General features: G+C 33.7%; 1 protein-coding gene across 1 annotated transcript in view; it reads left to right on the forward strand.

Annotated features, from left to right (window-relative positions):
- Window positions 1-24,936, forward strand: part of LOC136035306 (venom serine protease Bi-VSP-like) — a 52,130-nt gene that overhangs the window by 9,458 nt on the left and 17,736 nt on the right. The window contains exons 2-4 of the mRNA XM_065717004.1: window positions 9,547-9,746; window positions 18,199-18,586; window positions 23,223-23,358. Of these exons, the coding sequence (XP_065573076.1) occupies window positions 9,547-9,746; window positions 18,199-18,586; window positions 23,223-23,358 (724 nt within the window). The remainder of the gene's footprint in view (window positions 1-9,546; window positions 9,747-18,198; window positions 18,587-23,222; window positions 23,359-24,936) is intronic.

A 24,936-nucleotide genomic window follows, 5' to 3' on the forward strand; every position in this document is an offset into this window, starting at 1 on the left:
CTTTTATATACTGCGCCAATTTTCATACCTGCGCTTGTATCGGTGTTTTTCAATTAAGAAAGTCGTTGGCTTTTGTTTTTTAGTTTTTAAGTCCAACGCCAACGGCAATTCAATCATTAATGCATAATCCTGATTATGCTAGAAGTATATTGGCATCGACAATGTTCACATTAAGCACACATGAGTATATTAATAAAATAAAAGATAACCGTATGGAAATACTTGCCGTGGGCATAAATTATCCTAAACTCTGTTTGATTCATTTTATAAAATTATTACGGAAACATAGAACCTTTTAAATGTTCGATAGACTAAATTTTATTATACTGCTATAACCTACTTCTAACTTAGTTGGCATTGCTCTAAACTTAATTCTGCGAAGCAATTTTAGAGGTAAATTTAATCAAACGCACAAGATTGTTAAATCCTTCTAATAAAGCATCCTTAAAGTTTTTTTTTCAACCTTAGGAGGGAGGGTGGATCTAAAGTTTTCAAGTCGATTCTTGTAATTGCGCAATGAACGGCATTCTTTGATCGCAAATGTTATTTCTGCATAAAAATTGAGATGAATTTTAAGACTTTAATTGGAAAAACTTGTGATTGTAGAAAAAAGAACAAATAGGTAGGCCTACGGTATCAAAATTCAACGCTTCAAACTGAAGTAATGTTATGTACCATCATACAAAAGAGAATACAGCCTGTTATATAAACTTTGGTCCTAAGGTGGCTTTAGCTGCAGTCCTGGTAGGGCTATCTCAACTCAAAATCTCTAAAAAAGTAATTTCTACTATCCGAAAGCTAACTTAGACTGTGTAAAGATAGATTTATTTTACAAATATCAATCTGCAAGGCTGAGGGATATAAAATAACCTGTCTAAAATGAAACCCAGCAATCACTTTTCTCAAAAGTTGACTTAAAGTCTCACTGAAGTTTTCCCTGCATGTTGGGCCTTCAAAGGAAAAAGCCGGAAACTATTAAAAAGTAGTAAAATTTGTTGCCTGGCCGTTTCTGCTCAAGCGTTCCTTAAAAGTTTCTATTAGATTTTCTTTGGAGTCACTAGCGCCTCATTAACTTTTTGCTATGATAAGATATGTTGTATACTCTTTGTATATATTTACGTGTGTGGGAATTAGTAGAGTTAATTATTGGGAGTAAAAGCATATTAAGGGCTTGAAACAATAATTTTCGTGTTTCTTAACTTTTTAATATTATATTTTAATATTTTTACTGAAACTATTTAAAGTTAGAAGTCCTGCGCAGTTTGCTGCTGTGATATTGCTTTATTATATTGATGAATGTGGTCATTTTCATAACTGTCTCAATCCATGAAAAAAGAATTTTCTCTCCATGATCATGTTATATTTGATTTGCCAAAGTTCAAGATGCTTATACACAAATGAGGCGTCAAATATCGTCATATAGGGGTTAGTCCCGAAGTTCCTCACTGTCTTTAAATATATTGGGATTGCTCACTAATCTCATAAAGTCGTATTAGCACTGACCTTCCTGAGTTTATATATTTGTTGAACCCGCTTCGTCGACTCAACCTGTTTGGCACCGTGCCTAACTTTTACGCATTATATAGGATTTTTCGCCATATTTATAATTTCATTCCAATGAGAAAATATATATTACATTTGGCAAATTCCATCGTATTTAAAGACCATTTATGAAATTTTCGGTCTCAACTATCACTGCTTTGATAACCTCCAAGTAAGTACTGATGCCTCAAATAAATTTAAAGTGTCTCCTATTCCTTCGAATCCCTGTCCTGACAATTTTTTAAAAACTTCTTCAAGACGCAGGTGTTATTAATTTTCTTTGAGACACAGGTGCTCGTTACGCAATAGGGGATGTTTTCTAAGAGACACAGATCTCCGTTATGTTTAAAAAAAACCTATGAAGGGCCATGAAAAAAACCTTTAGGGGCCCCTCAAGTATTGAGATGGTCCAAATTGAACGCAACCCAATATTTCAATTCTAAAAATCCTAAGAGGGCCAAAAGAAATCTTTAAGGTTCGCTAGTGGGGAACCTTCAAGACGTAAGGGCATAGCGAGTGATTCCAACGGACCCCTAGCAATCTTTTCACCGTGGTATGCCCTAATCTAACCTAGCAACCTTTTCCTCCGGGGGAGCTTAGCAACAAATTTAACTAGGGTCCCTAGAACCAGTTACAAAGGGGGGTCCTAGCAACCAATTCAATCGGAGGGCCCAAGAGATCATTTCCAACGAGGGAGTCATAGCAACCAATTCTAATGGTTAACCTGAGTATGCAATTCACCGGACCCCTAGCATCCGATTTCACTGGGACCCCTAGCAACCAATTCAACGCGGGGGTCTAGAAACTAATTCCAACGGGGGCCCTAGCAACCAATTCCTACGGGAGCCCTATCAGCCAATGCAATTGGAGGGCTCAAGATAGTATTTCCAACAAAGAAGCCCTAGCAAGCAATTCCAACGGGTGACCCTAGCGTGCAATTCCATCGGACCCCTAGCATCCAGTTTCACCGGGGCCCCTAGCAACCAATTCAACGGGGGGCCTAGAAACCAATTCCAAAGGGGGCCTAGTAGTTAATTTCAACGGGGGAAGTAGCAGCCAATTGCAACGTTGGCCCTGTCAAACAATTATAACGGGGACCCCAGCATTGTATTCTAGCGGAGGCCCTAGCAACCAATTCCAAGCAGGGGGGAGGTTTGTTATTAGAGGAGTAAATTTAAGCCATATTAAGATGTATTTGTGAGATGTTTTAGAAAAAATTCCTGGTTTCCTTGAGCCAGGACTGTGAATTCCTGATTGCTAGGTATAATAAACCTTATAAAATCATGAAATAACAGAAAAACAGTTAAAACTCAACAAATGGAAAAACAAAACGTCAAAAAGCTTATAAAGAATGAAATATAAGCAAAATGAAGCATCAATTAAAGATAGGTGGGAACCTTAGCGACCAATTCTAGGGGGAGGATTGTTATTAGAAATTAATTTAACTCATATTGGGAGATACTTATTAGAGGTTTTAATAAAAATACTTCTTTGAGCCAAGACTATGCATTCCTGGTGAATAAGCGCACATTGGAATAATATTCTCTTCATATTTTGTGTAATCTCGTTAGAGGTAAATTTAAGCAACATGAAGATATATTTTGAGAGTTTTTAATAGGAACACTCAAAAGGTGACTTATTAGAGATAAATTACTTCTAAAAAATGAAACACTAACAAAGAAAAAGAGACAAATTTTTGCATTCGGTTATTTCTGAGAGATTTTATTGAAAAGGCTATGTTTCTTTGACTGGGTGTTAGATTTCAGTCCCCCTCCGCCGAAAAAGTTCTGTTAACACCTCCCCACCTTAACTTTAAGCTGTAGAACGTGTTAGTCCAAGGCGATTCATGGCACCATGGTAAACTATGGAAGATACATGGCACTGTCTGGCACCTTTTAATATTCCTAAGATATTTTTCTGATATTTTTATGATGAAACATGCTATAAATTTATTGCTTCGTGTTTTTGTAAGCCATCCCGACATAAAACCTTCCCCATGACAATTCACGCCACCTTGGCAAACTAAGGATAGTACGACATCCATTGGCATTCCTCACCATTAGTAGTATAGTAAATGTATCTTCTGGGCCACTCTTCAATCGAGCCTTTTCAATGGGCCCTTTTCAATCGACTTTGCACTATTTTAAATAAAAATCTACAACATTTTCACAATTTCCCTCATAAATGTCACAGCAATAAAGGTGATGTTAAATAAGGATTTGATAAATATTTCAAATATATCCAATATTTTATACGATATACTACTATAGTTTAATATTCATGGTATGATTTGATATTTAAAGGGTAATTTGATAAAATATGTTAATATCAACATCTAAATAATATCAAACTCTTTTTTCAATATCAAATTAAATATCAATTTATATATCAATTTAATTAGTCCATAATAATGGTATAATAAGAGAGGAACACTTACTCTACGCCGTTTACCTGTTCCAAATTAACCAAACGGATGGAAAACTATGGGTTCTATCACTATCTTAGCTCTATGACTATCTACCTTGGTTGTACTGACCTAGGAATGACGTATGGACAGATAATAGATAGACAAATCTATTAACAAATGAACTAATAGTTTTTATACAATCCTAATAAGGGGCGATTAATACCAGAATTGTCTCTCGCTCAATTAGACTATCTGTCTTGGCGTTTTCTACATTTAGCCATGAATTGATGCCCACAACTATTCAATTTTTTTTACCTGAACTAACATAGTTTTTTGCAATCCTAATAAGGGGCGACTAATCTCACAATTGCCTCTCACTCAATTAAACTATCTGTTTTGGCTTTTTCTATAATTAACCATGGCTTAATACCCACAGCTAATCCATTTCAATTCAATTTTATATAGTTTGTACAGTTTGGAAGATACCCTTTATCAAAGACTCACTTATTGTTATTAATTCTAACCAATTCACCTACATTAAATCCATGTTTCGTTGTTTGAGTTCTATATCTGGAAACATGTTTTATACACCTTGTTTTCACTTACTTATATACTAGTTTCTATTGGTATCATTTTAATTGATCGTGCTATTAAATATTATAATTGTAATGTATAACCTCTCAAAATATGGCTTATTCATTTCTTAGAAAATTAGCATCTGATAACGACATCTTTGATTGAGTAAAAAGCTTCATATCATTTTGGAAAAGAGTTGCTGTTTATAAAATCCATTACGACATGGTGTTTCATAGATTCACTCCGCTTTATGGTTTCATCGTTTAATAAGCTCTCTGAAAATATAGCTAATTGTAAATGTCAAGTAAATCGCAATTGTGAATGTAAAGTAAATTGTAATTTTATATTTAAAGTAAATTCCAATTGTTTAAGAAATAATTTAAATATACTTCTGATGTATTTGAAACTACTTAAGAATTTCAAGAATTAATTAAAAAAAGGGATTTTCCCCTATGAATATACGGAGAGCTATGAAAAAATAAATGATAGAAAATTAGCATTAATAGACAAGTTTCATTCAAGAGTAACAGGGAAAACATTTCTGAAGGAGATTTTAAAAGAATTCAATTTTATAAGATGTCGTTGAAAATTTTAGAAATGTCTGTTTTAATGTATTTAGATGCTAATAATTTATATGGTTTGGCTATATCTCAAAATTTACCTAAAAAAGATTTTAAAACTCTTAAGATACCTGACCATTTAAAAAAAAATCAACGCCTCAGACGATTTCCACAATGAAAAGATTAAGTTCAATCAGAAATGAATGAGGATAATGTAGGAACCATTTACAAAAATTGATTTGGAATATCAAAAGCAATAACTCGCTCTATATAAGGATTTACCTCTAGCTCCTGAGCATCATGACTACAAATTATGTACTACTACATAATTTAACGAATTATGTTGTCAACTATAAAAATTGACAATTTTTTCTAACGTTTAGTACTAAAAAAGTACATAGAATACTAGTATTCACAGAAGCAGATTATTTAAAAGGTTATATCAATCTTAATACTAAACTACGTCAAAAAGGAAAAAAAAATGATTTTGAAAAAGATTCCTTTAAACTTATGAAGAATGCATGTTCTAGAAAGACTATGGAAAATGTAAGAGGAAGAGCAAATATTGAAATAACTACTAGTGATGAACAAAGACAAAAATCTTTAAAAGCCAAATTTTATATCTGGAATGATATTTAGCGATACATTATTAGTAGCTATAATGGCAAAAACAAAATAAAATGAGATAAACCTATTTATATTGGATTTACTGTTTTAGAGTTTAGATCTAAGTTACTCATGTATGATTTTTATTGTGAATACATGAAACCAAAATATAGTAAACATTGACTTATGTTATATGGGTACGGATAGCTTTATTTATTATATTCGAACTGAGGATTCTTATGAAGAAATTAAAGCTGACCTCCAAAATATTTGACACTTCAAATTTTAAAAAGGGTATTTTTTATAATTTCCTGCGGTCAATAGAAAAGTGATAAGTATTTTGAAGGATGAATTCTCTGGAACAGCAATGTCTGAGTTTGTAGGTTTAAGATTAAAAGTATACGCTTATTTAAAATAGGTTGCCGATGGAACCAACGCAAACAAAAAATGGAAAGGTATTAAAACAGATATTTTTAAAGACAAAATAACATTAGAAAATTATAATCGGCGTAGGAGAAGTGAAATATAACACCCAGTCAAAAAAACGTGGCATTTTCATTAAAACCTCTCAGAAATGTCTCATAATATGGGTTAGATCAATGATTCCTAAATTGGTCCAGGTGGAACCCCAGGGGTGCACGGGAAGCTTGACAGGGGTCTACGTTGGTGTAAGAAAATCGGGGTTTACAATTAGCAAAGGGGTCCACAAAATTTTATATGGTTTTGATAGTGAATAACTGAATTGTTGGCTTGACTTCATCTATTAATATAGGCAAACATTATATTAAGAATATCAGCGACGGTTAATTGTAAAAACTTGCATATTTTGTATTCACTACAATATGTCCAGACTTGCAAAGCACTGGCGCTGCCGTCACCGTCTTCCACAATGCTTGTTTAGACGTGTAAAGGGATGAAATGCGACTTGTGGTAAATGTGCTTGCGGTCCCTCATGAACTTACATAACCTTGATAGCATTTCTCTCAGAATATTTTGTCGAAAAGAGTTTTAGCATCGCTACATACCTTTTAACAGAAAATGGAGCAGTTTGAATATCACAGAACGGGAAAATCTGTGGTTATTCCTAACAAAATTGAACCTCAATTTTGATAATTTGCCGTCAATTCCTCAAGTACATCCTTCCCATCAACGTGAAACTATTTTGTAATTTTTATTGTAGAAAACATAGAACTTTACGTTATTAATTACATTAAAAGTGTAATAACTTTAATGTAACTTAATTATTAGTTAAAAGTGTAATAATTAATTATTTGAATAAACATAGAACAAGAAAGTATATTTTTCTTAATTTTTTCCATCCGATTATTTCTAAATAAAATAAGTGAGAATTTATTGGTTCTTTGTACTGTGAGTAAAAGCCAAAGAAATTAAGTTGAATGGACACAATTTTTTGATTGGTCAATCTTAAATTTTGACAACCACTCACTGCACAATCATTTTATTAATCAACCAATCAATTCTCACTTCTTTTTCTCGGAAACTCTTAATTCGCCGTTGGAACTCAGCCACAAAGAAAATTCCATAGGTAGATCTGATCTTCACATTTTAGTCGAAGTTTGGAAATATGGTAGAAATGTAGCCGATGGGGGTCCTCCGCAATCAGTAAAACTTTTAAATTGATCGATGAGAGAAAAACTTGGGAACCTCAGGGTTAGATTTACCTCTAATAACAACCTCCCCCTGGACTGAAGTCACATGTCTTGTACCCCCCTGAATTTACCTCTAATGAGTCACCCTTGGGCCTTCCTGTCAAAAGCGTTCAAAAATATCTCTTAATGTCGCTTAAATTGACCTCTAAAATGACTATACGAAATATTAAGAAACATATTATTCAAATATGCACTTGTTAACCAGGAATGCATAGTCTTGGCTCCAAGAAACGACACACTTTCATTAAAATCTGTCAGAAATATCCCTGAATATGACTTATATTTACCTCTAATAATAGCCCTTCCCCTGCAATTGGTTGATTGGGGTCCCACCTTTCTTTAATTCATGATTCTATTTGCTTATATTGTATCCTTTATAAGCTTTTTGACGTTTTGTTTTTCCCTTTGTTGAGTTTTAACTGCTTTTTGCGATTTCGTGGTTTTATAACGTTCATGATGCATGGCAATCTGGAATGCATTATTTTGGCTCTAAGAAACGTGGTATTTTTCATTTGACCCTCTCAGAAATGTCTCTGAATATGGCTTAAATTTAGCTCTATTAACAACCCCTCTCCCTAAAATTGGCTAGCCTTTCTTTAATTCATGCTTGTTTCTGCTGATATTTTTATACTATATAAGTGTTTTCAAGATTGTTTTTCGCTTGTTTTGTTTTAATAGCCTTTTATTTTGATTTCATGATTTGTTAATGTTTTTTATTAATAAAATTTGTATGTACAAAAAGCCTTCATTCCTTAGATCTGGTGTTCTAGGGTGAATATTCAATACATCTCACTAATGCGATTTAAGCATCCTGTAACCTATGTACATAGGTACTTTCGTTCAAGATTCCCTCTAATGTAAGTGTAAAATTTTTTGTAGTGAAGAGGAAAAGAAAGACTTTTGATCGCATATGAATGTGTACATATTCTAGCCATAATTATAGTCTTGCTCTCATTTCATCTCTTATTCTATATCTAACTCCTATTCATCTCCTATTCCAATGGAATATATATATATATATATATACATATATATATATATATATATATATATATATATATATATATATATATATATATATATATATATATATACATATACATACATATATATATATATATATATATATATATATATATATATATATATATATATATATATATATATATATATATGCACCTGTGTCTGGAAGAATTTTCTAAGAAAGTGTCATGACAGGAATTCAAAGGGATAGGACATCCCCTAAAGTTATTGAGGTATCACTACTAAAGTACAAGGGACATCAAAGTAAACACATTTGCTGTCATCTATACCAAGATTAGATCAATTTATTCCCGAAAACTGAAATTTTTTAAGGTTTCCTTTGATTCTTCTAAAATTAAGAAGTTTTTCGGGAGATACTACATAATCACCAGTGTTTCCACCCTGTACACAAAAAATCAATAAACAAAACTACTTAGTTTAGTTTGACAGCGCATTTCGTGTCCAATTTCCAATGTGTTGAGTACTGATATGCTGATTACACATATTATCCATTTTCAGATTCCCAAAGACAACATTACCTTAGCTTCAAAGAAAAACTACACCTTTTTAAGCTTTTTGGTGCCATCTATTTCTTAGCCTTTTTTTCGGATATTTTACCCACGTTTATTTTTTAAACTTGGAGCCTGTTGCTATTTTTAAGTGCATAACTACATATGGGGTCTTTTCATTAAAAAATGGATTGTCGATTTTTTGTAGTTTCTATAGATGTTTTTATATGTAGTGCGTAAATGTCTACTTGACGAGTTTAGACAATCCGCTTTTTCTCACTGCCCTTGGTAATGCAAGAGCACAGGTTTTAAAAGGCAGTGACAACCCCATCCACATTCGTGTTAATTTTAGTTCATTTAAGTTTTAATTTATTATTGAATGTGTGGCAAAATGCTTCACATTTCTTTGACTATTATCTGTTAATATGTCTGAACATTGGTTTGCGCACTTGTCTCTTAACAAAATCGAATTTATCTATGGTAATTTATGTTTTTCTCAAGTTTGAATTGATTGGCTGTTATAATTTTTGTTCATTTTATGTTTTATTTCATCTTTCATCGTAATTCTTTTTTGTCTAAAGTATTTATCTTACATAAGATAGTTTTCAATTGTTTTAAGTTTGTTAGATTTAAAATATATATAATCTCGACAGATTCTATCGTATTTGTGGATGATTTGAATCCACTAGGGCCAAAAAGACAAGTGCCATGCAGATTTCTTGGAAGAAAACCTGGGATTTGCCAGTTTCTGGTGGCGTGTCCTCAACTCTCTCAGCTTCTAGAAAATCCCACTGGCGAGCATTTGCAAATCCTACAACAGTCCTTATGTGGATATATGAATAGTTCTCCAAGGGCAAGTATTATTCATCCATGTAGGCCTTGTATATGCTTTTAATCTGATTTATCACTTATATCAGTTATGTAATGTTACTAACAATGCTAAAACTGCATAGGGGGGAAGGGGTTTTGACCGTGTTTTATCATAAGCAACGCATTAGCACTGTCTAAGTAAAGAGTGATCTGGGCCACATATTTTTTTTTTGTTTCAGACCAGGGCACTTCGTATTGAAGGAGTTGTCGTAGAAATTTCAAAAATGACTCATTCAATTTACTTACGGGGCATATAGGATTGGTGTGATGATATTACACCATAGAATTCTAGTGTCCTTTTCTTAAATTTAGAGTGACCAGAATATGGATATTAACCCCCCCCCCCACACACACACCTCGTAAGTAGTATAGGAATTGTGGATTCTGCACCTACTAGATCAGCCAATCAATTTACCATATTTTCAACTGAATTCACACCATTCTAATGAGAATTTTCGACATTTTTACAATTTTCCATGTCGAAGTTCAAGATCAAAACAGGTCTAATGAGATAATAATTTGATATATATTCTACTTATATTACATATTTTAAAAATACCACAAATAATGGTAATTTAATATGTTTAATGTTTAGTGGATAACTCAATATTAATATCTATATAATTATTATTATCTTTTCCATTTGTTTCAATAACCTTTAAATCATATATACATTTATATACCATATATACCTTCATACATACCTTTTAATCATACCTTGATTTAATTTCTAAGACTTCTGTTCAAAATCAGCTGCTGTAGAATCAAATCGTTTTGGTTTAAGTTTAATTTATGTATCAGTAGTTGTTCAACACCGATAAATATTTGATTCATGAGTCGAAACACCAAAACAACATAAAATATATACTGTTTTAAAATCATTGTAACTTACAATTGTTCCACTATCAACAATTGTATACTTATATTCTAATCGTAAAGATCATTGGTAAGCGTTAGAATAATCTTTATTAATATCACTAAAATCACTTTCAAAATCTTCTTGTGGATATTTATATCCATTTACTCTCACTTCGATTCTATTAGTGTTCATATGGTTAAATACCATATTGTTTTGAGTATAACTGTAATCTTTTTCAGATTTCTGTAACACAACAACGATTTTAGCTGTATTATAGTGTTCACTGACTACTATCCATGTTAATTCTTTATCCGTTTTATTATCACTTTGATATGTATTACACGTTCCCATATTAAATCAAATGAACTGCCCTCTCCTAATCTAGCCTTTAATTTTTCCACCTTCTTCATTAATCCAGCTTCTAATTATGTCACTATGGATAAACTGGGATGTAATACTGGTAATATCCATGATAAATGCATTACAACTACTTTCAAATTTTTAGCTATATATTTTATAATCATATTGGAAAAGTCGTTACTTTTTCATATAATTGATGTGTAACGCCTCTTAAAACATATTTAATTTCGTGACAAAATCTAAATAATCATAATAATAGTAAGTACATATTAACCACGTGACTTTCTTTTGTTTTATTCAATCCTTTTAAAAAACCGTTATTCAAAGTGTTATTTCGTTTTGTTGTAATCGTTCAACAGCCTGCTGCAACAGGCGTATAAGTTATTTCAAATCATTTATTTCAACAGTTATTTCAAATCATTTTCTGCTTTGAAGGAATCAAGAAATTGGGTTTTATCTTAATACCAATTAGTAGCTGCGCTTCGACTATAATCATCTGAAAATTCTAATATAAATCCTAAGGTAAATTTTAGTGAAAATTCTAAGGTAACTGTCGCTCGGAAGAATCCTAGATTCCACGTCTTTTAAATGAGGTTATAATTCAATTGGTAAGATACATTCACGATACTTTCTCTAATTTCCGTATATTCATATTTGTTGTAGAATCATCAACAACAAGCCTTTGAAATAATTCCCAATAAGGAGCTAAAACTGCCATTTTTGTACCAAAAAAATAATTAAATAAACTTTAAAAGGTTTTCGAAATGTTGAAGATTTTCAAGATTTGGAGGCACATCTTCGACTGTCTCTGAGGGTGTCAACAAGAGCATCACCGGGAACATAGTTTAAATCCCTTCCCTAAAATAATACGTCCAATAAGCCTTTCTTATGTTCATTAAGATATTTATTTAAATATCTCTTGTTATTTGAAACTATCTCTTTTTGAGATCTCACATCATTTAACTCTCTCTGGTTATAATCTATTCCATCTTTACCGTATTCAATCGCTCTATTTTGAATAGTTATAGTCGAGGTTTAATCATAGCGTTATACATTTAACGAGTATTATCTTTTATATTTAGTACGGACGTCCGGAATGTTTGAGAATTGGCGATATTTTTAAAGAAACTACCAATCCCACTACCATACCGTCTCGTTTATAATGATTGTTTCTTATTGATCAACATTTATTTTAAATCAAAAACATATTCATATCATTTGTATTAATATAAATCCCAATTCCTTGCTGAGGTTGAGTGACATCGAAGTTATCTTTAATACCTTTTAACCTTCTTCTGTAGATTTTTATGAACTAAGACTTTTATTTTAATTCTCTAGATTTCACACCTGTCATCTTTCCTCCTTATTAAGGGTTCGTGCTTCATCTATTGTTTTTTTTTTAAACATTGAAATTTTCTAAGTAAAAACAAGAGCTAAGAGCTCATATGGCGCTTGTGACGAGGCATGAAGAGCTAAGAGCCAAGAGATCATATGGTATGAGCTCTAACAAAATTCTATGAATCAATAGATTGATTTAAAAGGAAAATAAGAGGCTTAATGCCGGTCAGGATTTAAAATAAGAGCTCTGAGTCACGATGTCCTTCTAAATATCAAAATTCACTAAGATCCGATCACCCACTTGTATGTTTTAAATACCTAATTTTTCCTAATCTTTCCTCTCCCTTTAGCCCCCCAGATGGTCGAATCTGAGAAAACGACTTTATCAAGTCAATTTGTGCAGCTCCCTGACACGCCTACAAATTTTCATCGTCCTAACACGTCCAGAAGCACCAAACTCGCCAAATCACTGAACCCTCCCCCCAATTTCCTCAAAGAGAGCGAATCCAGTACGGTTCCGTCAATCACGTATCAAGGACATTTGCTTATTCTATCCACCAAGCTTCATCCCGATTCCTCCACTCAAAGTGTTTTCCAAGATTTCCCCCTCCAACTCCCCCCAATGTCAAAAGATCTGGTTGGGATTTGAAATAAGAGCTCTGAGACATGGATTCCTTCTAAATATCAAATTTCATTAAGATCCGATCACCTATTCGTAAGATAAAAATACCCCAATTTTCACATTTTCCAAGAATTCCGGTCTCCCCCTCCAATCCCTCCAATGTCACAGGATCTGGTCAGAATTTAAAATTAGAGCTTTAAAGCACAAGATCCTTCTAATTAACAAATTTCATTAAGATCTGGTCACCCTTTCGTAAGTTACAAATACATCAATTTTCAAAATTACCCTCCCCCCCAACTCCACCAAAGAGAGCTGATCCGGTCCGGTTATGTCGGTCACGTATCTTAGACTGGTTTTTATTCTTCTCATCCAGTTTCATCCTGATCTCACCGCTTTAAGTATTTTCAAAGATTTCCGGTACCCCCTTCCCCCCCCAATTACGCTGGATCCGGTTGAGATTTATAATAAGAGATCTGAGTTACGAGGTCCTTCTAAATATGAAATTTCATTAAGATCCGATAACTCCTTCGTAAGTTGAAAATACGTCATTTTTTCTAATTTTTCAGAATTAATCCCCCCCCCAATAGAGCAGATCTGTTCCAATTATGTAAATCACGTATCTAAGACTTCTGCTTATTTTTCCCACCAAGTTTCATCCCGATCCCTCCAATCTAAGTGTTTTCCATCATTTTAGGTTCCCCCACCACAAACTCCCCCCAATGTCACCAGATCCGGTCGCGACTTAAAATAAGAGCTTTGAGACACGATATCCCTCAATATCAAATTTCATTGAGATCCGATCACCCGTTCGTAAGTTAAAAATACCTCATTTTTTCTAATTTTTCAGAATTAACACCCTCCCCCCAACTACCCCAAAGAGAGCGGATCCGTTCCGGTTATGTCAATCATGTATCTAGGACTTGTGCTTATTTTCCCCGCCAAGTTTCATCCCGATCCCTCCTCTCTAAGTGTTTTCCAAGTTTTAAGTTTCCCCCTCCCAACCCCCCAACCCCCCAATGTCACCAGATCCGGTCGGGATTTAAAATAAGAGCTCTGAGACACGATATCCTTCTAAATATCAAATTTCATTGAGATCTGATCACCCGTTCGTAAGTTAAAAATACCTCATTTTTTCTAATTTTTCAGAATTAACACCCCCCCCCCCCAACTACCCCAAAGAGAGCGGATCCGTTCCGGTTATGTCAATCATGTATCTAGGACTTGTGATTTTTTTCCACCAAGTTTCATCCCGATCCCTCCACTCTAAGTGTTTTCCAAGATTTTAGGTTTCCCCCACCCAAATCCCCCCAAATATCACCAGATCCTGTCGGGATTCAAATAACAGCTCTGAGACACGATATCCTTCCAAACATCAAATTTCAATAAGATCTGATCACCCGTTCGTAAGTTAAAAATACTTCAATTTTTCTATTTTTTCCGAATTAACAGGCCCCCCACTCCCCCTCCAGATAGTCAAATTGGGAAAACGACTATTTCTAATTTAATCTGGTCCGGTCCCTGATACGCCTGCCAAATTTCATCGTCCTAGCTTACCTGGAAGTGCCTAAAGTAGCAAAACCGGGACCGACAGACAGACCGACAGACAGACCGACAGAATTTGCGATTGCTATATGTCACTTGGTTAATACCAAGTGCTATAACTAGGCATTTAAAATAGAATCCCTTAGGATCTTTGTCCTTATTGGTTTCTCTCAAAAGTTTTTCATCTATCCCAGAATCCACATTAGAAATGAAATTTGGTTTATTGACGGGTACCATAGCTTGACTTGAGTGAGTTTGATTGCTTGCTTGAAAACTTACTGCGTTGCTTAAGGACTGATTCAGTCGTTGAATCGTCTTGTTAAATTAGTGTAATTTTCATATAGCATATCTGTAATCATATTTGTATTTTTATCGGATCGATGACAAGAATTGTTACAATTGTCATCGAAAAAGGGTAATACATCCATGCAACGTTTTATATTGTTATCAGTAGAATATTTGCATAATTTTTCTTCGATTGTTCTATTAAACTGCTAAACAATTTGAGCTTTCAATTTACTTTCAGATAAGAACCAACGAATTTCATTACTCTTAAATTAATATGTGAACGTTTTTGATAAGCAATTCTTTGGCTTTATCTGTTTGTAGTTTTATAGATTTTCTATTATAAAATAAATCCACGAAAGCATTAATAATTTCTTTACCCGTTTTATCCTTTAAAGGAACACACCAAGCATATTTACCAAAACAATCGATGACTGTAAGAATATAATTAAAATTATCATTTTCACTTTTATACTGCTTCATATCAGACAAATATGCTTGTCACCGACACTGTAAATGCAAATGCGTCTTCTTTTAAATGTATGATAAGCTTGATTTTGTAACGATTAACTTACTTGTTCTTGTGTAGAACTATGATCTCTTTGTCTGTTTTCGTACTCATTGGCTATTTCATAAACAAATCCATAAGCAAATTACTTTTGCTCTGCTACGTTAAATGTCTTTTTACCTTTCTTTTGATTAAGTTTGAATTACGAGGAGCTCTTGTAGGAGCTTTTTGTCAGGTTTGCAAAACCTATAAGGTAAATCTTCCCTCACAAACAATGTTTCTGCAGCTGAAATGGACTCCAGTGACATTGGAACAAAAAAATTTCGTTTTAACGTTAATTAGGGTTAGGGGTAAGGTAATAACAAGGCTTTTCGTGGCACTATTACTCACATGAAGGGCCTTTGGAAAATAACCTTCAGAATTCCCAATGTCAAAGACATAAAATGTTCTATATTATTTAGAATTTATAAGGAAAAGGGGGTGAGGTTTTTCCATTGGTTTTTGAAAAATATCTGAAGAAAAGCCTTAAGAATTCGGACCATACAGCTCAACAAAATGAACCTTTACATGTATAAAATTCAATTAAAATATTTACTAAAACATAAAATTGTTTATTGCAAAGTGGTATGTGGTCAGAACTGTGTCTATTGTTTTCAGCAGTTTTCAAACCTACGTAGAGAAAGAAGTAGAAAAATGCCTCAGGATAAAATTCCAGCTGGTACTGGATAACACTTTCGAGTAAAAACTTTCCGTTTTGGGAAGTTAGAAAATACTTTAGCCCCATGAATGAGCTTAAAAGAATGAAGAAAGTAGCAAAAGCAAGCGTCTGTCTTTTACAATAAAACTAAATTAATTGCGTCAGCTTTTTCGAGATTTTTTTTCCCCTGAAAAATTGATCCGTTGTTTGACTTTTTGCGTTATTATCTTGTTTTCATATAAGTATAAATTGATACTTTAGCCTCAAGGGGGGTTTCGGTGGGTTTTAACCTTATGTGCGCCGCAACACTGCACTCATGTGAGTTTTATTTACTTATTTATTATGTTTTTACTTATGTGATTAGTGTGAAGCTTTCTAAAAGTCTAATGTAAATAAATATAAAGTATTTTCGAACTTTGTATTATGACTTGAAATCAAATAAATGGTCCAAGAAACTTCTCGGATCATTTGAACCGAAAATGTCCGACTGTTTTTCACTTTACAGGAATTTATTGTTATTTTATGGTATTGGAGCGCATCTTCTAAATTTTCCTGTGTTCCATCAATACGGAAATTTCCACGGGAGCAGTGTATCCCACCCGTACCACTGGGTGTGATTTTTGTTTGTACATATTTTCAGTGTTTAGCAAAGATCCCACAGTCACTTAAGATGCGAAATCGGGATTTATTTCGTTTTTTGGAAGTTTTCTTTTACTTTTCCAATAAGCGAGGGAGAATTTAAATATATTTTTTACTTCTGAGATTTTAAGTCTGAGAGCTCAGGATATTTCAAGTATTGCAAGTATTTACTACGTCTGCCTCGGTGGTATCGGAATCAAACAGTCGTTTCTAAATTTGATATCGTTGATGCGCCCTCTCGATTGAAACATTTATCTAAAGATATATCTCTTAAAACTCGGCAAATGATTGGTGTTTTTGACCCTCTTTGGTCATTTTTTGAATTGAGGTAATTTACTTATGTTGCATGTTGTTATGCTGTTATGTTATTTATGTTGTTATATTTTTTTCTTTTTTTTTCTTTTTTTGTGTGTTTACTCCACAGTTTAATGTATTTTGTGGGTTATAAATAAATTATTATTATTTGCTAATAATGTTTTTAGAACATATATTCCTAATTAAAATATCTTTAACTAAAGAACTAAAACTGTCGACTCAAGACTCAGCTGAAGACAACATGCAATTTTTTTGTTTAAAAATTTGAATCTATTTTCTTGTTTCAAGTAATTTTTGATGGAGTAGCTTTAGTTCCCATCCCTTATGGCTATCGTGTGCTGGAAACCTAACACCACACCCAAACTGTGTACCAGCCTCGTGTTTAGCTATTCCATGCTATCCACCACAGTAGGTTAATACAAACACCCTAGATTGAACAGTTTATATCCTTCTACTGCGTAAAAATAGACAATGAAAGATAAACTAGCAGTATTAGTAGCATTTTAGTATGGCGTTGGGGTATGATTTTAATGACTTGATTAATTCGATAGTTGCTGTTTTAGGTATGCTGTCCTGATCCAAGAGAAATACCTGCTTTAAATGAGCCAACTTCACCATTTAGCCCTGAAATTGCACAACAAATATATACTTTACCCCAGTTCATTCAACAGCAGCAATTCGTACAACAGCATAACAGGCCTTTTATGCAACATTTCGGCCAATTTCAAAACCCACCATTTTTAGAACAGGGAGGTGGACTGATAATGAATGGACAAATGATTCCACAAGCTTTAAATGGTGGCGGGTTTCAACCACCATTTTATCAACAGCAACAGGTAAATAAGCAGCCATTTGGGTTGTAGCCAACAGTCAGTTAAAGCACTGAAAGTCCCAAGTTTAGTCTCAGCTCAAGATGGTATTTAACGGGTTCTTGTTTAAAATTTCAATTCCAGTTAAAATTCTGTTGCTTTTGACCGAATTGTTTAAGTTTAATTTTTTGTTGGCACATGTATTTTGTGCGGCAAACCAGATATAATTCCAAAACAGTGCAGTCAAGGTCATCAGCTTCATGTTTAGCTGACCCAAGCTGAGCATGATATGATAACAATATGCTTTTAAGAACACCCCGCATATAACAGTGTGCAATCTTCTGCTGCATATAAACAGACAACGGAAAGAACACTAACAGTATTAGAAGCATTTTAGTAACAGTCAATGTGTTGGGGTATAGTTTTAATGACTTGATTAATTTAATAGTTGTTATTTTTAGGTATGTTGTCCTGATCCAAGTGAAATAGCTGCTTTAAATGAGCCGGCACCTCCTCCATTTCGGCCTCAGTTTGCACAGCAAATACCTACCTCGCCACAATTCATTCAACAGCAGCAAATCAGGCCATTCACTCAACAACAAAATCAACCTTTTGTGCAACAATTTGGCCCTGTTCGAAATCCTCCATTTTTGGGACAGGGAGGCGGACTCATACAGAATGGGCAAATCGTTCCTCAGGTTTCAAATGTTGGTGGGGGGCGGCCTTCTTTTTTTCAACAGCAGCAGGTAAACCAACAGCAAAATGCCAAACCGTTTGGGTTGCCTCGTGAATGTGGGATATCTAGGTTTCTTTCCACAAGGATAGTTGGCGGTAAAGAGTCTCAACCAGGTGAGAGATTAGTCAATTAAATTTAACAAGATTTAAAAATGCAGCCCTTTTTTTTAAAGGGTTGTTGCCTTAAGTTCTGAAATATTTTTAAAAAAAATTGATATAATTTACAAGACTTATAAAAATATTTCTGAAAAGAATGATTTTCGTTTCAATTTTTTTTTTTTATATCAAATATGTGTATATTAAGCCATTCATTCATATTTTTGTATTCGCGAAAGGCAAAGTGAGCAGAATGTATCCGTATTGGGAGGGGAAACTGCCCCTTCTCAATCCACAACTGCGCCTCATGGTCGCAAAAACTTTGGAGGGTGCTCATTAGACCAGAAATTATAAGTTCTTGTCCTTTTTTCTTATAAAGTCGGAAGTGATTGGAGACCAGCTAGTCGTGGGGAGGGGGGTTTCCAGGGGATTTTTTTGAGGTTCTTTTTTTGCAAAGGAGGAGGATATTTTCTAAAGGGGGCTATTTTTGGGAGGGTATTTTCTGGGGCGTTTTCTGAGGGTGTTTTTAGGGGGGGGGAGGTAAATACCAGCCATCAAATTAAGTTTATTAATTATTCACGTGAATAAATTATTTGTTGAGGCTGTTTGAAACTGTGAATAGCACTTGGAAACACTGCTTTCTCATATATTTTACGTTTATTACACGAATGATATCAGCTTTGGTGGCTGGTTTATTAACAGTCTATAGACGGAGGGAAATGGGAGGAAAGAGAGGGCGGGATTAGCAGACGAAGGCCACTTAAACGCTATATAGATCTGACCCCACTTTAGAGATTTTACACAGTTTGGTTATGCCTCGATATCTTGGCATGTCTATAAATGAATTAGCAATGATTACGTTCAATTGCAGTATCTATTGCAGTCTTTAATAAAGCAAGCAAAAACTAGAAAATATTCTGTCAGTTAGCTAAATCATAAAATCTCCGTCAGTTCTGGAAATGCCTCTGCTAAGACCTCAGCCCAGTGTACGATATCAGTTTCAAAATACAGATTTTGAAACTGTATTTTCAAAATCTGTGCCCTGTCATTTTCAAAATTGATCCCTAGTGAATCAAGCCGTGAAAAACCTACGCGTCGCTTACGGAAAAATATCCCCAACAATAGCCGTTACAACCGCAACGGTTTGTGCATGATTTATAACGCTTATTGCGCCCCTGTACTTTTGTTTTTATCAGGCATGGCTCATCTGTTTCGTAAGAAAGATCGACATACTCTACGTACAGCTTATTCCAGATATTGCAAATTCCTCCTCCGGCTTCCTAGATGGCGCCGAACCAAAAAAATAATTGCTCAATTTGGTTTACTCGGATTCGGTCTTCCAGTGATGATTTATGTAAAAAGACTATCAACTTTATTCAAGTTTATGACCCTCTGCAGCCTTTTTTCCATATTGATACTGGTTAATTAGTCCATGTTGTTTTTTGTTAGTTTGAATTTTTTTCTTCGCTGTTTATCGTTTTTGTTTTGTTTATTGATAATGCTCCGTACTTTGTGTTTTTTATACTTTTACGGGTAATAAAGTTCATTCATTCCTTCATATATTGGAACTTCCAAAATAAGAAACGTTTTGAAGAAAATAAATGGATATAAAATAGAATCAAACGGAATAATAAGGAATAACAACAGATATTTATACAATACCACAAACTAATGAGCCAAATGCTCAAATTAAAGAGTCTATTTATAAGGAACCAAGATTAGAAATGGTATCAATTCCCACGAAAAGTGAGAACATTGACTAGATGTAATATGACCAAAGCAAAACACATTTGTTGTGCTTTTAGTTTCATAGTTGAACTTTTTCTTTAATGCTTTGTTTTAATAAACATTTTCTTTTTATTTAGGATTTTCTTTTTTTAATTTATAATCTTATTTTTGTATAGATTTCTTTCTTACAATTACTCCTATTTTTTTTCATTTGTTTTCGGTATTTTCCTAGCCTTAATTTTTGGTGGGAAGTTTTCGTAGCGAGTAGGAGATCAACTTCACTGATAAACTGTTAAAACAGTTGCTACTGGCTCTTTGAGGTTTTGCAGACTAATGAAAACTTTGAGCGAAGATTTGTGTTTTGAGTTTACATCAGATATAAGTTTCTTTACACGAGCGAAATTCACAAAACTGCAAGCCTTTTCTGATAAAAGTAACGTTCAAAATTAGAGAGAGAGAGAGAGAGAGAGAGAGAGAGAGAGAGAGAAAAAAATCTCGCTTCTCAACTAATGCAATATAAATCTGTAAAAATAACACAAATAAATGGAGTGCTAATTAGTACATTTCAAAGTATACTAAAATATTTTAAATTATTTACTGTTCTACTATAAAGAATCAACTAAAGCATATTTCTACTGTAGGAAAATTCAATAAAAAAAAAAATCCTATACAAATATGTAAATAGCTAGCATTTTTATTTTCAATGCAAAATATTCCGAGAATCCTTCGTTTCTGCCTTTTTTCGTTTCTACCACAGAATTCTGCATTATTTTCTCTGTTTTATTTTCATACATGGAGATACAAACTACGGCTATGTCTATAATTTATTAGCTTTAATTATTAATACAATAAGCGAGACTGTATCTTCGGCATTTTATTTTTGTCATTTTTCTTTTCCTGACCATCGTTTAGCATTCAGATTTTTCTGTGTAACATATTAGGCTCAGTGACTTATATCTTTGTCGAAATGTTGCATTCTCATTGTAGCGTGTGTACAAGGCAACTTTTGTCAAAGTTGCCACTGTAGTTACATTGTTACATTTACAAAGTTACAATGTTACATTGTAGCGTGTGTACAAGGCATTGTAGCGTGTGTTTTACAAGGCAATCTTTGGTGATTCGAAAAATAACAATTTTTTTTTCCGTTTTTCTTTTCGATATTTGTTTGTTTAAAATCCTCTATAAAAAAGGTGATAAAATTGAGTGTTGTAATTATTGACGTATTAGCTTGGTTCCTGTAGGAAGCAAATAACGTAGTATGCCGGAATTTCTTAGACTTAGAGATGCTATAGATCAAGTTTTAAGGGGAGAACAGCGTGGTCTTAGCAAAGGGAGAGGATTCGTTGAGCAAATTTTCACAATTAGATTAATAATTGAGAAGTTCCTGAGTCATCAAATCCCTTTAGTCCTCAAATTTATAGATTATACGTAATCGTTTGATTCAGCCGATGCAAGAGCCCTAGTGAAGGTCCTATTCTTGTATGGTATACCAGATTTAATCCAAGAAAGTTATCAGTGCTATGCACAAGAATAATATTGCTATAGTTGATGTTATTAGCTGGTTTCCTATTGAATCAGGAATTAAGAAGGATTGCGTTCTATCCCCATTTATATGGATCAATTTGATGGAATTTGTCCTAAGGGACACGGCAAAGGCTATAGGAATTCATTGTATAAAATGGGAGATAAAACTCCAAGATTTTGATTATACTGATGATTTGGTCGTTTTAGGTGAAAATGTTAGCAAAATGAACAAATCTTTGATGTTTTGAGAATTCAGGGTAGAAAAACAGGTTTGGAAATAATGTTAAGAAGACTAAGTCGCTAACATTAGGACCAATTGAAGGTGAAGAGGTGATGATGGGCAACGAGAAAATCGATTAGGCGGGCAGCTTCACTCACCCTTTGTGGTACTGTTAGTAACAATGATAGATGCAGTGAAAACATTAAGAGTAGAATAGCCAGTTAATTTTTTTTTTAACGAATAGGTGGGTAAGTCTATAAACCCAGATTAGAATATTGGAATTTACATCATATCACGGGTCAAAGATGAACAGAACGTGGGTGCTCTGAAATACGGAGGAGGATTTATTAGATGTCCCCTAGATGAACTATCTACGGATAATTTTGGACACCCGTCTGACTCATCGTATTTCAATCAGTAAGGTCTACTAAAAATCTGGTTCTATTTCCTTTTCTGGGGCTATAATGAGAGAAAGGTTGAGATAGCTAGGACACGTTCTGTAAATGAAGGATGACAGATTGCCAAAGATCCTCCTTTTCCGCAAACTAACTAAGCCCAAAAGAAAAGTATGTTGTCCCCGAATGGAGTGAAGGAAGTTGTAAGAATAGATTTAAGGGAAATTTGAACTTCTTGGGAGAGTGTAAAGAGTGAGGCTTTGAATAGATTGATATGGAGGAGGAGTGTGTGTAGCTGTGTTGGCCTCTGGTGGCTTAGTGTTGTAGTGAGTTGTTAGTCATAGTAAAACTAGTTAAGGCTTGTGTGTTCCTATTGATTTCTTTAAAGCCTTTAAAAATAAAACTCAAATATACAGGATAAATAATTAAGGAGTACCAGTGAGGTAGCCCTGACTGAGGGATATGAAAAGAGGTAGCTCTTTTGATACCGCTGAATAAATTTGAAAGGGGGTCCGGAATATTTTGGTATCCACCCCATAGGGCGTAAATAGGTTTTACTTATTCAAACTACCATTAAACGTCTCTGCCATGGTAATTACTGTTTTGAATACATTTATACCTTTGAGAAAAAAATGTTTTTAAAAGATTATACCAAATCATTTATGTTTATTTAAAGTCATTTTTTCAAAGAGCGTGTAAACGGAGTTTGTCAGAAATGAGAAAAAAAATGTAAAATCCTGGGTAAAATCATTTCAACTTTTTATATTTATCTTTAATCTTGTTACAGGATCATGGCCGTGGATGGCTGCGCTTGTTTATCGCTTACCTGACGGTGCCCTCTTTTTTGGCTGTGGCGGGGCTCTCGTGACCAATCGTCATGTTATTACAGCTGCTCATTGCACATCAGATGGAGAAGATTTTTTGTGAGTTCTCTTATCTTATGATATTTCGATTTTTTCTATTATTAATTTCTGTGACTTCAGAATTCCTAAATATCCACAGTAGTGTCTACAAGTATACAAATAGCCAGTACTGACTGATGGACAAGAATGCGACGACCGCTCGCTTATCTGCTGGAAGAAAAATATTTTTTTTTTAGGATTCAGATGGAATTTATGCGCTAATAATTATCTAAAACATACACAACTGTAAACTAGGAATGAGATTTGAGTTTTTCAACTACAACATACTAGATTACAGTTAAAAAAGAAATAAAAGAGCTTTTTTAAAGTGGGATATTGAAAAAACATAAAAATTATGTTTTGTATATGCATAATTTTATGATAATTTATTTTTAATTACCTAGTGAAGAGTACCCAAAAGTTGTTCTAGTAAATACTTCTGCACAAGCTTGTGTAAAATCTAAGCTCAGTCAGACTTATTTGTCAGGTTATAAAAACAGCTAATAGCATAGAGTTTTCAGGGGGATGAATCTATAGCTCAAGGAGCCGTTGATTTTGAAAAAAATTTCCTCCGGGAAATAAATTTCATAAATATTTCATAAAAATATATGAATTATGCAAAATTCGAAGGTATTATTAGAAAAATTTGAAAACTGAAAATTAAAGGTGTCAAGGCCCTTTCCCCATGCTGGGCTGACGTAAATTTGCAAAAGCAGGATCGAATGTTTTTGATTTAGTCTAGGCTTCCTTGGATGGTGATCAACTTGGAAAAAACTTTACCATTTTTGTTCCTATGATGCATATTCTTTTGTAAAATAATATCACGCACTCTTTCATGGAACAACAAATCACGCAGCTGGGAAGAAATCACTAATCCTATTAGATTTAAAGGCTTCATTCAGCCCGAACTTTTTATGTTCAATTGTTTCGTCTATGAAATATTTGTGTTTTCTTTTCTAACTTCTCCAAAAACATTTTTATTTCCATTTGTTATTTCCCACATAAATGTTCAGCTATAATCAGATAGCATATTTGCATGTCATTTTTCGTTGATAGTGTTTTTCTGACATTAAGGACATTTTGGTAAAATCGTTCACTTCGCTAAATGTTCTCAAGCTTAGTTAGCCTTTTTACTCATCCTAAACAAGCTGTTATGCATTTTTCTTCTAATACGCCAAATATCCAATGAAAATCCATTCCAAACGCAGCAAATGTCCTATTAAGCAGTTTTGGACGAATCAATGAAAATAAGCCACTTGGAAGTCATCTTCGGTTTCTAAGCAATGTGTCGTAAGGGATATAATTATCATTTCTTTCTCTTCATACCAGAAACTTTGAATACCAGTATAAACATTCAAACTGTACGCTACTTTAGCTCTATCTAAAATTATATTTTGTCACTAAAAAAATAAAGAAAAAAGGTTGGGTCACTGTTGTAACTAGAATAAAACAGTATCAAAAGGATATAATACTAATGTATCCTTATACAAATCAAAAATTAATTTAGTACACTATTAAATAATGCATGCAAAGTCTTGCGTCCCCTGTTTAATTTTTGGTAGTCTTTATGTAGTCCTAAACAGTTAGTGGTAGCGAATT

The sequence above is a fragment of the Artemia franciscana genome, chromosome 14 (genome assembly GCF_032884065.1).
Source record: "Artemia franciscana chromosome 14, ASM3288406v1, whole genome shotgun sequence".
In the NCBI taxonomy this organism is placed as follows: Eukaryota; Metazoa; Arthropoda; class Branchiopoda; order Anostraca; family Artemiidae; genus Artemia; species Artemia franciscana.